The sequence below is a fragment of the Ranitomeya variabilis genome, chromosome 4 (genome assembly GCF_051348905.1).
Source record: "Ranitomeya variabilis isolate aRanVar5 chromosome 4, aRanVar5.hap1, whole genome shotgun sequence".
In the NCBI taxonomy this organism is placed as follows: domain Eukaryota; kingdom Metazoa; phylum Chordata; class Amphibia; order Anura; family Dendrobatidae; genus Ranitomeya; species Ranitomeya variabilis.
Genome location: NC_135235.1, coordinates 441,617,038 through 441,635,333, shown reverse-complemented (window position 1 = coordinate 441,635,333; position 18,296 = coordinate 441,617,038). Strand labels below are relative to the sequence as shown.

Genomic DNA, 18,296 nt, shown 5'->3' with positions numbered 1-18,296 from the left:
TGTGCCACTAGCTGGGGGCCCTTGGGGAGCTGGGGCCCTAGGCAGCTGGCTGGTCTGCCTGCCCCTAACGCCAGCTCTGCCTGAGACGTTACCTGAAAATGTAGGTCCTGGCTGGGTGTATGGACTTGTGCTGTGAGGTACTTGCACTGGTGTAGTCCCCATGTAACTGTTGTTGTGGGTTTGCCAGGACCGAATGTTCCACAGTTCAATTAGGGAGACCACCTTTCCAAAATAAAGTCTTAACTGCAGAGTAACTTGGTAAGGTTTATTTACAAGGGAAAGCAGGTACAAAGTCTTATGGAAGCATATGAAGCATTTTTTTACACAGTATCCTTCCTCTGTAGTATACCCCAGGCCTTTCTAGGCACACTGATTCTCCCTATTTCATCAGCAAGTCTCCTTACTCTCTCAGTAGTTGCACGTCCTTTATCTTCCACTACTGGCGCTCTGGAACCCTTGCACTAGAGACAGCAACTATCTCACATACTCAGTCCTGATTAGGTCTGTTACCTTCTGTGTTACCATCTCTAGAGTTTGTGATTTGGCATCCTCTCAAAGGTCGCTTATCTGGAAGGCCACTCTGTCTCGTTAGTCACTTTTCTTTAGTATACCACTATCCCTTATCCTTAGTCTCCTTTCACTCCGGATTACCCCTCAGGTAGTTCTGCTTACTAAGCACTTCCACTTCTTTCTGACTGACTAAGGGTACTGTCACACTCTGCAACTTTCCAACGATCACGACCAGCGATACGACCTGGCCGTGATCGTTGGAAAGTCGTTGTGTGGTCGCTGGGGAGCTGTCACACAGACAGCTCTCCAGCAACCAACGATGCCGAGGTCCCGGGTAACCAGGGTAAACATCGGGTTACTAAGCGCAGGGCCGCGCTTAGTAACCCGATGTTTACCTTGGTTACCAGCGTAAAAGTAAAAAAAAAAAAACAGTACATACTCACATTTCGGTGTCCTTCAGGTCCCTCGCCGTCTGCTTCTCGCTCTGTCTGAGTGCCGCCGTAAAGTGAAAGCAGATCACAGCGGTGACGTCACCGCTGTGCTCTGCTCTTACTTTCCGGCCGGCAGACAGAGCGGGAAGCAGACGGCGAGGGACCTGAAGGACACCGAAATGTGAGTATGTACTGTTTGTTTTTTTTACTTTTACGCTGGTAACCAAGGTAAACATCGGGTTACTAAGCGCGGCCCTGCGCTTAGTAACTCGATGTTTACCCTGGTTACAAGCGAACGCATCGCTGGATCGCTGTCACACACAACGATCCAGCGATGACAGCGGGAGATCCAGCGACGAAAGAAAGTTCCAAACGATCTGCTACGACGTACGATTCTCAGCAGGGTCCCTGATCGCTGCTGCGTGTCAGACACAGCGATATCGTATGAATATCGCTGGAACGTCACAGATCGTACCGTCGTAGCGATCAAAGTGCCACTGTGTGACAGTACCCTAACTAACTGGAAGCAATCACTTGCCCTAGCACTAACCTCTCCCACCATGGCTGTGGAGTCGGTAAGCCAAACATCTGTCTCCTCAATTTCCCTGACCATGACTCCAAGCATTGCCGGCATGTACATTAAAAGTGCAGCACAGATTCATCTCAGCTAAAAGCCCACTTCCTTAGATCAGGAACAGACATTTATAGGACATTTCATAACTTTCCCAAATTCTTATGAAAACATTTACCGCACATCGTGCATTGTACTACTGTACCCAATTTATGATATACTAGATGGTAGCCCGATTCTAACACATCGGGTATTCTAGAATATGTATGTAGTTTATTTATGAAGATTTTAGAATAATATATTGAATACACAGGATTCGGCCAACCGTGACCAATTAGCGAAGCGTGGTTCAAATCCCACGCCAATTCGCTGCCGGACTGAGCCTGTCGCTGATTGTTTGTGGTCGGCCACATAGTATATAGCACAGCCACGTAGTATATAACAGCCCACGTAGTAAATAGCACGGCCACGTAGTTTATAGCACAGCCACGTAGTATATAACACAGCCCACGGAGTATATAGCACAGCCCACGGAGTGTATAACAGCCCACATAGCATATAACAGCCACGTAGTTTATAACAGCCCACGTAGCATATAACACAGCTCACGTAGTATATAACAGCCCACGCACGCAGTATATAACACAGCCCACACAGTGTATAACACAGCCCTCGTAGTATATAGCACAGCCCACATAGTATATAACAGCCCACGTAGTGTATAGCACTGCCCCCGTAGTATATAGCACTGCCCCCGTAGTATATAGCACTGCCCCCGTAGTATATAGCACTGCCCCCGTAGTATATAGCACTGCCCACGTAGTATATAGCACAGCCCACGCAGTATATTGCACAGCCCAAGTAGTATATTGCATAGCCCACGTAGTATATAGCAATGTGGGCACCTTATCCCTGTTAAAAAAAAGAATTAAAATAATAAATAGTTATATACTCACCTTCCGTTGGCCCCGGATCCAGGCGAAGCGTTTACCGATGCTCCTCGTGCGCTCCTGTCCCAAGAGTGCATTGCGGTCTCGCGAGATGATGACGTAGCGGTCTTGCGAGACCGCAATGCATGGAGCGGTCACCGGAGTGTCGCGAGGAGCGGGAAAGGCGTGTTCTGGATCCGAAGGACCGACCGACTGTGAGTATATACTGTAACTATTTTTTTTTTTATTTTTTTAATCATTTTTAACATGAGATCTTTTTACTATTGATGCTGCATAGGCAGCATCAATAGTAAAAAGTTGGTCACACAGGGTTAATAGCAGCGATAACGGAGTGCATTACCCGCGGCATAACGCTGTCCCTTACCGCTGCCATTAACCCTGTGTGAGCGATAACTGGAGGGGAGTATGGAGCGGGTGCCGGGCACTGACTGCGGGGAGTAAGAATCGGCCATTTTGCCGCCGGACTGTGCCTGTCGCTGATTGGTCGCGGCAAAACAGACAGAAAGACAGACAAAGACGGAAGTTACCCTTAAACAATTATATAGTAGATTTTTGAAGTCAGTCCATTTTATTCTGTGGGCTAGTCCCAACTGTTAACTTACACTGTCTCTGTCAGCTACCTGTTGCTGCACACACTTGGGTAGGAGAAAAAAGGATCATCCCCGCGCTGCCGCAAGAAGAATTCCAAAAATTGTAGAGGTTTCAACGTGGTTTATTCTACGCGTTTCAGGGTTCAGGTGACCCCTTCATCAGGACATACCACAAATATTGTACCATATTTGTGGTAGAATAAACCACGTTGAAACCTCTACAATTTTTGGAATTCTTCTTGCGGCAGCGCAGGGATGATCCTTTTTTCTCCTACCTAAGTGTGTGTTTCAATCAGGTCCTGCACTGACCTGTGGATCTGCAGCAGCCGCCATTCATATATGTCCTTCCTTCAATCTCACCAGGTGAGTAGTTCTCTTGGTGGGCAACTTTGTGTAACGTTTGATAAGACCCTATTTGCGCTTTTGTGTCTCCCTCTTTTCTCTGACTAGCTACCTGTTACTGGGCAGCCTACAGCTTCACCACTAACCATGCAAAACATTGAGTCTATCTTGCCCTACTGTACAACACAGGCTATCACTACAAGGGCATATCAACACACATATTAGCTCTCACTATTCCTATTGTCAAACTACACATCTTACATTATGTATCACATTACATTATAGCACTATTCACATGACTCAGTATTCACAAAAGACGCAAGACATTATTCACATTACACTTTACATTATACATTTCAACAATGAGCTTGTTCCTTCAAGGGGGAAACGTGGGCTGCATGTCCACATCCTTACAGTGTACAAAATGGCGGCGACCTTTAGTATGAAATGACCCCTTGGACCTTTTTTAATCTAAATCTCTAATATTGAAATTATCCTCAGAGCTGTTGTGACACTTTTAGGCTGGGTGTTCACACTGGATCTTGCCCACGTGGCTGACACCACACCCGCGTGCAGTGGCCGATCGCCCCACTATTTCGAGGGTTTTACTTTTAAAATATATTGTTTTGCTCAACTTTGTTCTCCTTTTTTTCTGACCTTTGTATGGATGACATCTGGTCATGACTCAGGAACTAAGGGACAGGCGACCACAACTTCTAAAAAAAAAAAAAATCTTTTTTTTTTTTTGCATAGGAAGCTGGAATAAATGGCCATGTGATTGAATGTCATACATAAGCTTTAAAATTTACTTCGTTATCATTACTTAATCAAGGTTTCCAATGTGTTGACTTCTGTTGTGATTCGTAGCGTACATATTTCTATGTTATTAATGGTTATAGAAAATCTGCTGTACTTTCTGAATAAGTTTAGATTAAAGATCATGACCTCCTTGCAGAAGTTAAGGAAATATAAACCTTATCTCAAAAATATGGCATCGGATAAATTCTATGACTTAAGCAATACCAGGGCAACAAAAAAAAAAATTGTCTCTTCATACTTTGTGGATCTGACAGCCGGGTTCTTCTTCCTGGCATCAAATGGCAAACTTAGAGTGTGCATATTGCATTTCCACATGCCCGTGCCTGTGTTCTGCCCGAAAAAAAAAAAAAAGAGGCGCAAGTAAAAGTTATGGTTCTGTGTCTCACTAGTAGGACAAGACATGGGAACTTCCAAACAGAAGCGAAATGCGCAAATATTTTCCAAATATGGATCATTCTCTTCCTTTCATTTTCTTCCCCAGGTCCAGTAACGATCTTTTTCGAAACATGTTGCTCAAAAGAGAAACCTGCAAACTTTTCTTCTGGTCGGAAGTTCCACTACCTCTTCCCAGTGATGTATTCTGGCCCTTTTACTTTAAGGGTTGATCAACTTTTAAAACCAAAATGTAAAAAATCTGGGAAGGTTTTAAAATAATAATATATAGTATATTCGCAATCTCTAACCCACGTAGGTCCAGCTCTGGGTCATGGAGGGATTTGGTCACTTGAGGCCTGTGATTGACTGCAGTGGGCAGGTGAATGGAACAAGACGTTTGCACAGCTGAAGCAAGCAGTGGCTTATTCCCAATTGAAAACACATGCATGCTTGGCTGAATTGATTGTGTATGTATATGTGGGGTAGGTAGAAATGGTGGAGTGGGCATTAGGCTGACTTTTTTCAAGGGGTTATAGGCTCCTTTAATACCCATTCAATAAACAAGCGCACACCGCCCACCCATATTATCTTATCGCTTTACACATTTGAGAATATTCATTTTTTAAAACAGGGCCACTCTCTCTTGTAGGAAAAGGTTTAATCTCCAATGAAGGAATGTCTTCATTACGGTAAGGGCTGTGACTTTGCAGAAGAATCATCCATAGGGTATTGAGATAGGAATGTATGGCCCAACTGATCAATTCAAGAAGGACTACATTGTGTGAGCTCATGTAATTAAATGCTGAACTAGTTTGATTGGAATGTTAGTAAAATTAGCTTGGCCAACGCATACTATGGTGTCTAAAGCAGTCCTGACATAGTCTATGCAGGTCATAACGTAGGATTGTTTAACCCAACGGAAGTCAAACCACGCATCCCCTGCCCTACTGTTGCCAACTTGCCTTCTTATATTTAGGTAATTTCATTATGTAAAGTATTTATTATACATTGCTATACAATTCAGTCATAACTTCCAGCACCATTAGTCAGTAGATGAGCTTCTAGCCCATTCTATCTGCCATTACTTTATTTTTGAGGCAGGGCGATCTTTCTTTTTCTTAGGGCTCTTTCAGACGTCCGTGTGTCCGGTAAGTGTGGTGACAGTTTTCACATGTACCGGAGACAAGTACACATGTAGACCCATTCAAGTGAACGGGTCTATGCACATGTCAGTGTGTTTCCACAGTCCTTGTGTCCATGGGCAAAATATTCTGACATTTCCAATTTTTAACAGCAGCACGGGCTGCAAAACGTCCCGCACACGTGCACACTGCCACACAGATGACATCCGTGTGTCATCAGTGTGACACGTACCGGTGACTGGTAAACAGTGGTACTGTCAGCGCTGTTCCCTGGCACTGGGTGCTGAAGACAGCTCTCATCATTCTCCACTGCTCGCGATGCGATCAGTGCTAGCAGGGGAGCATGTTGAGAGTTGTATTCAACTGCTAACAGCGAAAACAGGCGGAGGCTGATGAGAGTATTCATCAGTCACTGCCTGCACAATAAATAAAAAAAAAAGTGATGTGGGGTTCCCCTGTATTTTTGATAACCAGCCAAAACTATGGGCTGCAACGCTCAGCTGTCCGCTTTAGCAAGGTTGGTTATCAAGACTACAGGGATCGCCATGCTGTATTTTTTAATTATTTAAATACATAATTTAAAAAAATGGCATGGGTTCCACCCATTTTTGACAATCAGCCAAGCTAAAGCAGACAGCTGGGCGCTTGTATTCTCAGTCTGGTAAGGGGCTATGGATATTGCTCCCCCAGCCTTAAAATAGCAGCCTGCAGCCACACATCAAAGGCGCATCTATTAGATACCCCAATTCTGGCGCTTTGCCCGGCTCTTCCCACTTGCCCTGTGGCGGTTGCATGTGCTGTTCATATTTGTGGGGATGATGTCATCTTTGTATTGTCTGGTGACATCAAGGCCATGGCTTAGTAACGGAGAGACATCTATAAGATGCCTATCCATTACTAATCCTATTGTTGTATTGTAAATAAACACACAGCAAGTATAAAGTCCTTTATTTGAAATAAACATGTTACCGCAGGTCACTGAGGCTACATTCCCAGCCAGACTGAACTGTGGTAACCTCAGCGCCGTGAGGAAAAGTCAGCAAGTTCACCATGAGAAATTTGTCACAGTGAACTCACTGAGCTGAACTGCAGTGAGCTCACTTATTTTTTTCTCACTGTGCTGAAGTCACCACAGTTCAGTACGGCTGGGACGCAGCCTCAGTGACCCACGGTAACCTGGATGAGGTTACCGATGGTCACTGATGCTATATTCGCAGAAGCTCCTTCCTCAGTGGTTCTTAGCCTGGACGGTCGCATCTTGGCACCGTCCAGGTTGAAACCTGTTTATTTTAATTATTATTAAAGGAGTCTGTGTCATTCTTTCAATTAAATGACTTTATTCTGGGTGTCAGTGTTTTTCTACAATATGACTATGAGGTTAGTAATGGGGGCGTCTTATTTACGTCTTTCCATTACTAACCTCGGGGCTTGATGTCACCTGACAATACAAAGGTGAAATCAACCCCCCAACTATCACCCCACTTGCCACCGCTACAGGGCAAGTGGGAAGAGTGAGGCTAAGTGCCTGAATTGGCACATCTTAGAGATGCACCTTTTCTGGGTCGGCTGAGAGCTGATGTTTTTAGCCTGGGGGGGCTAGTATCCATGGCCCCTTCCTAGGCTATTACTATCAGCCCGCATCTATCTGCATAGCCTTTGCTGGTTATTAATTATAGGGGGACCCTATGTCATTTTTTTAGGGTCCCCCCATTTTAATAGCCAGTATAGGGTAAGTATACAGTTTTGAGCTGATGTTAATAGCATGGGAAGCTGCATGGGTATTACCCCCTTCCCAGGCTATAAACATCATCCCCCAGCCGTCTATTATAATTCGTTTTGAAGAATATTTCCTTTGAAAATTTGTAAATGACTTAGAGAATTTCTCTTATGTAAAACCTCATGTTAAAATCGCATTGCAGTTGGATAGCAATTGCACTGCATTCGGATGTAAATTGAATGCTAGGTGAAAAATCGGATTGTACTCGCATGAAAAACACATGACACTCATCCGACTTTGCAAAACAAAAGCGGACTGATTTTAAAAGCGCTAGTGTGACTCCAGCCTTATGAAGCTGTGCTGATAAAATTTTAAGAAAACCAGAAGTGAACAGTTTTGCACTTATTTTATTTCTGCTACTCCCCTGAGTATTCCTTATTTATGGCTCATATTTGTTTTTTAAATCCACCATACAGTTAAAGAGATGTGACCCTTTTTATTTAGTGCTAGTTTTTATGGTCTTTACAAGTGAGTGGTGCTCACGGGATTCTCTGGGAATGTGTTCTTCATCTATTTTGTTGTGAACAATGCCTATTTCTAAAGAGCATAAAAATTAGCACTAAATAAAAAAGCCTGTATCTCTGGAACCGGAGACCGGATTAAAAAAACAAACATGGAATGCTCAAGGGAGTATCAGGAATAAAATGAGACAAACACTGGACACTTTTTGGCCCGATGACAGGTCCTTTTTGGGGTGCAGTCAGCTGTATATATCAGACCGCAATGCTCAGACTGGCCGCAGCTCTGCAGATCTGAGCGTGACAGCTGCATAGAAATATATGAAGCTGTCACGCTCGGGTCAGGAAAGCTGCCGGCCAGTCCGGGCATTGCGGTCCGATCTCACTCCGATTTATATGGTCGTCTGACTGCACCGTCAAAGTCGTTAAATGATTTATATTTTTTTTATATCAACTTTATACATTGAATTATTAGATGATTTTATGGAAGTGAAGCCATCAGCAGTCAAAGAAAGCAGTCCCAGACTACTTTATAAAAAGGGTTTCATGACCTCTACCTAGGGACAAAGTGTGCTTGATTTATATCATCCCGCGGAATGTTAATTATGTTTTTCTGTATCATTTTTTTTGTTTGATTTTGAATGAAAAATATATAAAAGCCATGCTGTGAAGCTTTACAGATTCTCCGAATTTTGCTGCCATATAAATTAGGATTAGGCAAGCGAGTGATTGCACAATTCATACTCGTGATGGTTTCATATCCTGTTTTTCACGTAAACTTCTCATGTGTTACATTGGCAAGCTAAGAGAAAATAGCACTGAACAGCACGGTTAGCTATAGGTATCATGAAAGGACATGACTCACTAAAATGAGACTATAACCACTGCTTAAAAAAATCCTCACTGACTCGGATTCTCCAAAATCGTAAATTCCCCTCCCGTTACATATGGAAAGGGATAGCAAAGGATGACAGTAAGGGTTAATGGAGAGAGGAAGGTGAAAGAGTTGGATCAAGAGAAGTAAGAGGATAGTTCCATGGTGTTCTATGTCCCATTTTGTCCTAACCACTGTGCCATGGACCTACTACTACTACTACTGTGGTCTTAATTCTCATTATGTGCAACTTGCCCTAATACACTATAGATGGTAGCAATGTATTTTTTTTTTAAATTCGTTTATTAGTTCAGAATAAACATACATTGCACACATTTGCAATTATCATCATTAATTATGCCATGGAATGCAAACAGTTGCAAAATATCATCATACTAGAGGTTACAAAGGTAATGGGGCGTGCATGTTAAATCATTAGTTCCTTATAAGAAAATACCTATTATACAACCTTAACAACTTTAACCATTAACAATAACAGTAAGTCGCCAAAAGAAAAACAGATTAAATCCTGCTCTGAGTGATGCCCCCAAAAACCACAAGCCCATCTTCCCATGTAGATATCTAGTCAGTGCAGGCTATAGAGTACGATAAGAGGAATTCCACTTGCCCCATATCTTTTCAAATTTACCTGGACATCCTCTATTTTGATACATTGTTCTTTCATATGGGATAATTGAATTCACCAGATCAATCCAAACTCTAAGGGTCGGGGGGAGCCACCCATCCATCTTAACGCCAGTACCTTCCTCGCCAAAAAGAGCGTCTCTCGGAGAAAGATCCCAGTATAATGATCCCAAGTCTCCATATCCCACACCCCGAACAAACAAGTCAATGGTTCGAGCGGGACAGGGATCGACAATAAAGACGTTAATAGTGTCGTTACCTCTCTCCAGTAATGGAGAACTACAGGGCACCTCCAAATCATATGAATAAAATCTGCATCAGGCATATGACACCGTAAGCAATCTGACGAATGTAAGCGACCCATTTTAAAGAGTCGCGTCGGGGTCAGATAGGCCTGATATATGATATATAACTGGGTCATCCTATTATTGATTGAAGGGGAAACTTTAGTTGGAGATTCTAGAATATCTTCCCATTCCTCACCCAGTACATCGGGAAGAAGTTCCTCCCATTTCCCTTTGACAGAATTGATGACAGACCCATCTCCCACGGATAGTAGATATGTATATAGAGAGGAAATAAGTCCCTGAGGACCCTGTGATTTGAGGATGCCTATCAAAGGTAAAAAAGAGAACGAGCGACCCATATCTACATTCCGAGCAATGTATTTTTGCCCATTCCTCCAGACGAGCATTTGTCAGGTCGGACACTAATGTTTGATGAGAGATACTAGTTCACAATCTCCATTCTATATAATCCTAAAGGTATTTCATGGGCAGAGGTCAGGGCTCTAGACAGTTAAGTATCCACACCAAATTCGCCCAACCATGCTTTTATGGACCTTGCTTTGTACACTGGGCCACAATCTTGCTGAAACGAAAAAAGCCCTTCCCCAAACTGTTCACACAAAGTTTTAAGTATGCAATTGTCCAAAATATCTTGTATGCTGAACTATTAAGATTTTGTTTCACTGGAATGAAATTGCCTATGTGAACTCCTGAAAAATAACCCCAAAACATTATTCCTCCTCCACCAGACTTTATAATTGGCCCAATGTAGTCAGATAGGTAACGTTCACTTGGTATTCACCAAAGCCAGGCTCCTCCATCAGACTGCCAGATAGAGAAGTGTGATTCATTACTACACAAAACAGTTTTGTACTTCTTCAGGGTCCAGTGGCAGCATCTGTAGCTACTCCCTCTATATCAGTGTTCCTCTACTCCGGTCCTCAAGAGCCACCAACAGGTCATGTTTTCAGGATTTCCTTAGTATTGGACAGGTGATGGAATTATTGCCTGTGCAGGTGATGCAATTATCACTTGTGCAATACTAAGGAAATCCTGAAAACATGACCTGTTGGTGGCTCTTGAGGACGGGAGTTGGGGAACACTGCCCTATATAGTATATAGGAAATATCCAGCTTGGTTATAATAGGTGTCGGGATTGTCACAGCAAGAAGACCCCATTTTGTCTGAGTTCTTGCACCACTAGTAAATCTAGTTAGTCCATTTGGTGCAGGAGCAGCTTGCCTATGGCTGACCCAACCCCTTGCAAATACATTTCCTTTACATGCTATTTTAAAGAATAGGGTAAGCCATGTCACGGAATACCTGTTGGACACTATTGTTTTTTTTCCTTATCCCAGTTTATGTTTGTAATGTTGTTTGCATTATATCTGCAGCACCAGAATGGTATTTATGGTCTCCACCAAGATGTGCATCACTTCAACTCTTTTGATGAAGTCCGGAGTTTGCCATTGCTGCTCCACCAGGCTGGTATTCGGACAGGTAAAAACAAATGCAGTAAAATATCGGGCTTTCTTAATGGAAATGGTAACCCCTCTGCTAATACTTTTTTTATTCGTTAAAGGTATTATTGGAAAAAAACATGTGGGGCCAGAACCTGTTTATCCATTTGACTTTGCATACACGGAAGAGAACAGCTCAGTGCTACAAGTTGGGCGCAACATAACCCGGATTAAATTGTTGGTCCGAAAGTTTTTGCAAAGCAAAGACCAGAGGTGAAAATGTACTGATTACCCTGGTAATGTTATCTGTGTAAACTTCACCCAGAAGTAGAGGTAATGCCCTGTGAACTACAGCCATAGTGCCCCATAAACAAACCGGCTGTGCCCCAATGGAATGCCAGCATCACTGCCCATGTGCCAGAACTAGAAAACAATGGTACATGTGCTGATATCAGAGATGGCACTCAGGCCATGCTACACCAGTTTAGGGCACAGCCCAGCTTGACTCTTCTTCAGGCTTCTCCACCTCCTTGACTTTTATCAAGGTAATTAACATACAGCAATGATTAAAGAATACTTAATTTTTTTATATATAATTTCGACCAGCATGGAAAGTTATGAAACATTGCAAATCACACTTTACTTGGGGATTTTTTTTTTATTCCTTTAAAAAATTGCATATAAGGGACTTCCAACCCCATGTTATTTCCCAGTCTATTTGACTGCCTACATTGATATCATAATGTACTTATTTGGAGTACAGATGATGGTAGTGAAAGAGTCAGCTCCGCACCGGTGTCTCACTAAGGTCTCATTGACATGTCAGTTTTTCACGGATAGCACTCGTACCTATGACAGTCTATGGTTCTGTTCACATGTCTGATTTTTTTTTTTTTCCTCAGATCAATTGATCCTTGCAAAATCGCAGAGGCATGTCCGATACTGATTCAAGTGTCAGATTAAAATCGGCAATGCAAGTCTGTGGGTCCGTCAAAAAATCTGACCGCACTCGGATGACATCTGCGTTCTGTCCATTTTTCACTGATAGTTAGGAAAAGGTTGAGAAACTCTGTCCGTTTTTCTCGTATGTAAAAAAAAAAAACCAAAAAACATGACGTCTGAATGAAGCCTAAGTCTGGGCGCAAGCAGCTGAAAAGTTTCATTATTTTCCATGCTGGACATACGAGTATATAGTCAACCATGGAAAATAATGAAAAATATATACAATTTTTATATATAAATAAATATTATCAAGTGCATCTCACTATATTAAAATATCATCAAAAAGTTAATTTTTTTCAGTTCTTCAATACAAAAAGTGAAACTCCTATATTATATAGAGTCATTACAAACAGTGATCTATTTCAAGTGTTTATTTCTGTTAATGTTGATGATTATGGCTTACAGCCAATGAAAACCCAAAAGTCATTATGTCAGTAAATTAGATTACTTTATAACACCAGCTTGAAAAATGACTTTAAATTCCGAAATGTTGGCCTACTGAAAAGTATGTTCCGAAAATGCACTCAATACTTGGTCGGGGCTCCTTTTGCATCATTTACTGCATCAATGCGGCGTGGCATGGAGGCGATCAGCCTGTGGCACTGCTGAGGTGATTATGGAAGCACAGGTTGCTTTGATAGCAGCCTTTAGCTCGTCTGCATTGTTGGGTCTGGTGTCTCTTATCGTCCTCTTCACATTACTCCATAGATTCTCTATGGGGTTAAGGTCAGGCGAGTTTGCTGGCCAATCAAGCACAGTGAATACTGTTGTTTTTAAACCAGGTATTGGTACTTTTGGCAGTGTGGACAGGTACCAAATCCTGCTGAAGAATGAAATTTCCATCTCCAAAAAGCCTGTCTGCAGAGGGAAGCATGAAATGCTCTAAAATTTCCTGGTAGACAGATGCGCTGACTTTGGTCTTGATAAAACACAGTGGACCTACACCTGCAGATGACATGGCTCCCGAAACCATCATTGACTGTGGAAACTTCACACTAGACCTCAAGCAGCTTGGATTGTGGCCTCGCCACTCTTCCTCCAGACTCTGAGACCTTGATTTCCAAATGAAATGCAAACTTTACTTTCATCTGAAAATAACACCTTGGACCACTGACAACAGTCCAGTTCTTTTTCTCCTTGGCCCAGGTAAGACACTTCTGGCGTTGCCTATTGGTCATGAGTGGCTTGATACAAGGAGTGCGACACTTGTAGCCCATGTCCTGGATACGTCTGTGTGTGGTGACTCTTGAAGCAATGACTCCAGCAGAAGTCCACTCCTTGTGAATCTCCCCCAATGTTTGAATGGCATTTTCTTAAGAATCCTTTCATGCCTGTGGTTATCCTGGTTACTTGTGCACCTTTTTTCTACCACGCTTTTTTTTCCTTCCACTCAACGCTCCATTAATATGCTTGGATACAGCATGCTGAACAGCCAGTTTCTTTAGCAGTGACCTTTCGTGGCTCACCCTCCATGTGGAGTGTGTCAATGGTTGCCTTCTGGACATCTGTCAAGTCAGCAGTCTTCCCCATGATTGTGGAGCCTACTGAAACGGACTAAGGGACCTTTATAAAGGTGTAGGAGGCCTTTGCAGGTGTTTCTTGTTAATTATTCTAATTTACTGAGGTAATGACTTTTGGGTTTTTATTGGCTGTAAGCCATAATCATCAACATTAACTGAAATAGATCACTCTGTTTGTAATGACTCTATATAATATATGAGTTTTACTTTTTTGTATTGAAGAACTGAAATTAACTTTTTGATGATATTCTAAGTTAGTGAAAAGCACTTGTATATTTAAGTTTAGTTACTCTTGTAATAAAAAGCACTTTAAAATCCTACTTTTTCTATTGCTAATATTGACCACTTTAGAAAGAATTTTCTGTAAGACATTTTCTTCGTAGTTTCAAGAACAACACGTATATTACTTTTCAGCAAATTCCTAGGTTTTTATTTATTTTGAACATGAATGTATGATAGCATCACTATATGTATGGGAGCAGAAGCGATGTTAATATATGTTGCTCTCCACTTCCTCTCACAGACCGTTCTTTCTTTATGTTGCCTTCCACGATCCTCACCGCTGTGGACATTCGCAGCCTCAATACGGCCCTTTCTGTGAGAAGTTTGGAAATGGTGACCCTGGTATGGGAAGAATTCCAGACTGGACACCTCAGTATTATATACCTGAACAAGTCCAGGTTAGTCCTGCAGTTAATTTTCCTTCTGTTAAATATCATTTACATACTGTTTGTCTAGTACATGCTTTACTTCAATGTGTAGATTATAATAATAATAATAATAATTTTATTTATATAGCGCCAACATATTCCGCAGCGCTTTACAAATTATAGAGGGGACTTGTGCAGACAATAGACATTACAGCATAACAGAAATCACAGTTCAAAACAGATACCAGGAGGAATGAGGGCCCTGCTCGCAAGCTTACAAACTATGAGGAAAAGGGGAGACACGAGAGGTGGATGGTGACAAGTGCTTTCGTTATTTGCACCGGCCATAGTGTAAGGCTCGGGTGTTCATGTAAAGCTGCATGAACCAGTTAACTGCCTAAGTATGTAGCAGTACAGACACAGAGTGCTATTAACTGCATAAAGTGTATGAGAACATGATGCGAGGAACCTGATTATGTGTTTTGTTTTTTGTTTTTTATTATTAGGCCACACAGGGATAGTTAGGTTAATGCGTTGAGGCAGTAGGCCAGTCTGAACAAATGCATTTTTAGGGTACGCTTAAAACTGTGGGGATTGGGGATTAATCGTATTAACCTAGGTAGTGCATTCCAAAGAATCGGCGCAGCACGTGTAAAGTCTTGGAGACGGGAGTGGGAGGTTCTGATTATTGAGGATGCTAACCTGAGGTCATTAGTGGAGCGGAGGGCACGGGTAGGGTGGTAGACTGAGACCAGAGAGGAGATATAGGGTGGTGCTGAGCCATGGAGTGCTTTGTGGATGAGGGTAGTAGTTTTGTACTGGATTCTGGAGTGGATGGGTAGCCAGTGTAATGACTGGCACAAGGTAGAGGCATCGGTGTAACGGTTGGTGAGGAATATGATCCTGGCAGCAGCATTCAGGACAGATTGGAGCGGGGAGAGTTTGGTAAGAGGGAGGCCGATTAGTAGAGAGTTACAATAGTTACAATTATATCATAATATGAGCAAAGTACAATGATGGTAAAGTACAAGTCTCCCTTAAAGGAATTACATGAGACCAAAATAAAAGGGTCTGTTCATTTCAGAAAGAGCTCCATCCTTTCCGTGGAAATAAAGGGATCTCAATTGCAGGATGATGTTTTCTTTATTTACACTTTAAAAGTGTCTGGAACATAAGTATTGCAACAGTTTTATACAAATATATTATGTTATATCAAATATAAGATGCTTATGGTTTGTGCGTCAGCTGTTATAGGCATGTGCCATTGGCTTATTGTGGTGACTTCCACCATGATTGGCCAAGGCATCAGGCAGTCATGGCACATGTACAGAAAAGATGGCAGCAATAACCGTGTAGTGCTTCTTACAGAATCTCACCAGTGCCCTTCTGCCTCCTTCCGCCTCCTTAAATACTTCATATACGTGGTTACAGCTGTGACCTTGGCATGCGCAGTACCTTTCTGCCTCCTTCCGCCTCCATAAATACTTCATATATGCGGTTACAGCTGTGACCTTGGCATGCACAGTACCTTTCTGCCTCCTTCCTCCTCCTTAAATACTTCATGTATGCGGTTACAGCTGTGACCTTGGCATTAACAGTACCCTTTTGCCTCCTTCCTCCTCCTTAAATACTTCATATACTCGGTTACAGCTGTGACCTTGGCATGCACAATACCTTTCTGCCTCCTTATATACTTCATATACGCGGTTACAGCTGTGACCTTGGCATGCACAGTACCTTTCTGCCTCCTCCTTATATACTTCATATACACGGTTACAGCTGTGACCTTGGCATGCACAGTACCTTTCTGCCTCCTTCCTCCTCCATAAATACTTCATATATGTATAGTATAGTGGTTCCCACATAGTCCTCCATGCACTATAATGGGCCCCTCATAGTCCTCTATACAGTATAATGGCCCCACATAGTCCCCACCGTCATGAGCCAAATATAATCAACCTGGGGGCCAGATTTGTCCGCGGGCCATCATTTGACATGTGTACTCTAGAAGGATAATATGAAGAAATATATAACTAATAACTCATATAACTTTATTCTAGGTTCCCTATTTTATTCCGGACACCCCGAGTGCCAGGACTGATCTGGCTGCACAGTATACAACAATTGGCCGGATGGACCAAGGTTAGTTATGTGCCATATTTTGTACAAGAATTCAATGATTTGCAAATTTCCTATAGCCATATGTGTTCTCAATAGAACATAGCACACAGATCAGAAAGTAAAGATTAGACATTTTACCCTTAGTGCTGGTTGTGTACTGCATGTGACAATAATCTAATCCAAGCCCAGCTACCTACATCAAGTATGCCAAAAGCATGTAGGAAAATGTTATGGTCTCATAAAAAGTTTTTGCCCATAATTCCAAAAGGTATGTTTCGCACAAAGCCAAAACTGTGCACCCCCAAAAGCATACCATACCTACAATGAAGCATGGTGGGGGCAACGTTATTCTTTTGCGTTATTTTTTAGAAGGTGGAACTGAGGCTTTAGTCAAGGTGGAGGGAATTATGAACAGTTCTAAATATCAGTCAATTTTGCATCAAAACCTTCAGGCCTCTGCTAAAATGCTGAACATGATAAATTTTCAGCACGACAACAACTCTAAGCAAATCTCCAAGTCCGCAAAAGAATGATCGATGAACAAGGTGGCGCTATAAAGTTCAAGAGTTCAAGTCATCTTCCCCTCTGAAGAGGCAATTTGCATACTCCTGTTTATGGACATGGGAAATGTGTTTGATCTTTTTTTTTAACTTTGTTTATTGAAACTATACATAAGAACAAAGTTTTGGAATTGCCCATCTCTGAATCCACTTGAATGTTTGTGGGTTTACCTGAAGAGGGCTCTGTACACAGCAGATGCCTTTGCAATCTGACAGATATGGAGCTACTGCAAGGAAGAGTAGGCAAAGATTGACCATTCTAGATTGGCCATGCTAATAGACTCCTACCCCAAAACACTGAATTCTGTCATAAATTCATAGTTTACTTCAACAAAGTATTTAACCTCTTTGCGACATCTGCACGTACATGAACGACGCAAGTCAGAAGCAGGTGTATGGAGTGGGTTGACTCGGTGAGCCCGCCCCATACCCGGCAGGTGATGGCTATTACAGCCAAGACCCAATCGCGGATGAATAAGTGCTAAAATAATAAAACAAACTGGACAAGTTGGGTATCGCCGTTATCGTATTAATGAGACGCATACTGCAGAATTGTTTGTTTTTTTCACAATTTCACGGCACTTGGAATTTTTTCCCTTTTTCCAGTACTCAATATAGAAAATTGAATGGTGTCATTCAAAAGTACAACTCGTCCCACATGGACAGAAAAATAAGGAGTTATGGCTCTGGGAAGAAGGGGAGGAAAAACCAAAGACAGAAATTTGCCACGTAGTGAAGGGGTTAAGGATGTACATATTTATACAACAGCAAATAGATAATGGCTGCACTCAAGTTTATTGTGCTAAAGCAAGGAAATGTGCAATACATGAAATGTGAACAGCATAATGGCTTGTGAAATTTATGAAAAAACACATGAGATTTTTAGCACAAAATTTGGCCAAATATTGTGAGCCCATTCACCAAACGTCAAGGTAATCTCAGATCGAATGGGTAACTAACCTGTCTGCCTAGTGTGAACTCTTACCTATGGCTAATAAAATGGTAAAGCCTGTATTTATAGAGGAGGTTAGAACCAACTGTGTTTGGATGTAGTTAAAATCACAGCATGGTGAAGGGCGGGGCGTTCAAGTCAGAAAAAGCAATACATAGTAAATATAGAAAAACTGACTGAACAGCCATCTAGTCTGAACTGGTGCATAACCAAAAAGTCTTACATAGCAAATAGATAATGGCTGCACTCAAGTTTATTGT

The 18,296-nt window shown here is 42.1% G+C and overlaps 1 protein-coding gene across 2 annotated transcripts in view; it reads left to right on the top strand.

Moving 5' to 3' along the window:
• The window catches only part of SGSH (N-sulfoglucosamine sulfohydrolase), a 68,691-nt gene that overhangs the window by 32,298 nt on the left and 18,097 nt on the right, over nucleotides 1-18,296 (top strand). For both annotated transcript variants that reach the window (XR_013213323.1, XM_077251481.1), the window contains exons 3-6: nucleotides 11,166-11,271; nucleotides 11,354-11,504; nucleotides 14,277-14,433; nucleotides 16,464-16,545. Coding sequence is in view for 1 of the 2 variants with exons in the window: in XM_077251481.1 (XP_077107596.1) it covers nucleotides 11,166-11,271; nucleotides 11,354-11,504; nucleotides 14,277-14,433; nucleotides 16,464-16,545 (496 nt within the window). In the remaining variant the exon portion in view is untranslated. The remainder of the gene's footprint in view (nucleotides 1-11,165; nucleotides 11,272-11,353; nucleotides 11,505-14,276; nucleotides 14,434-16,463; nucleotides 16,546-18,296) is intronic.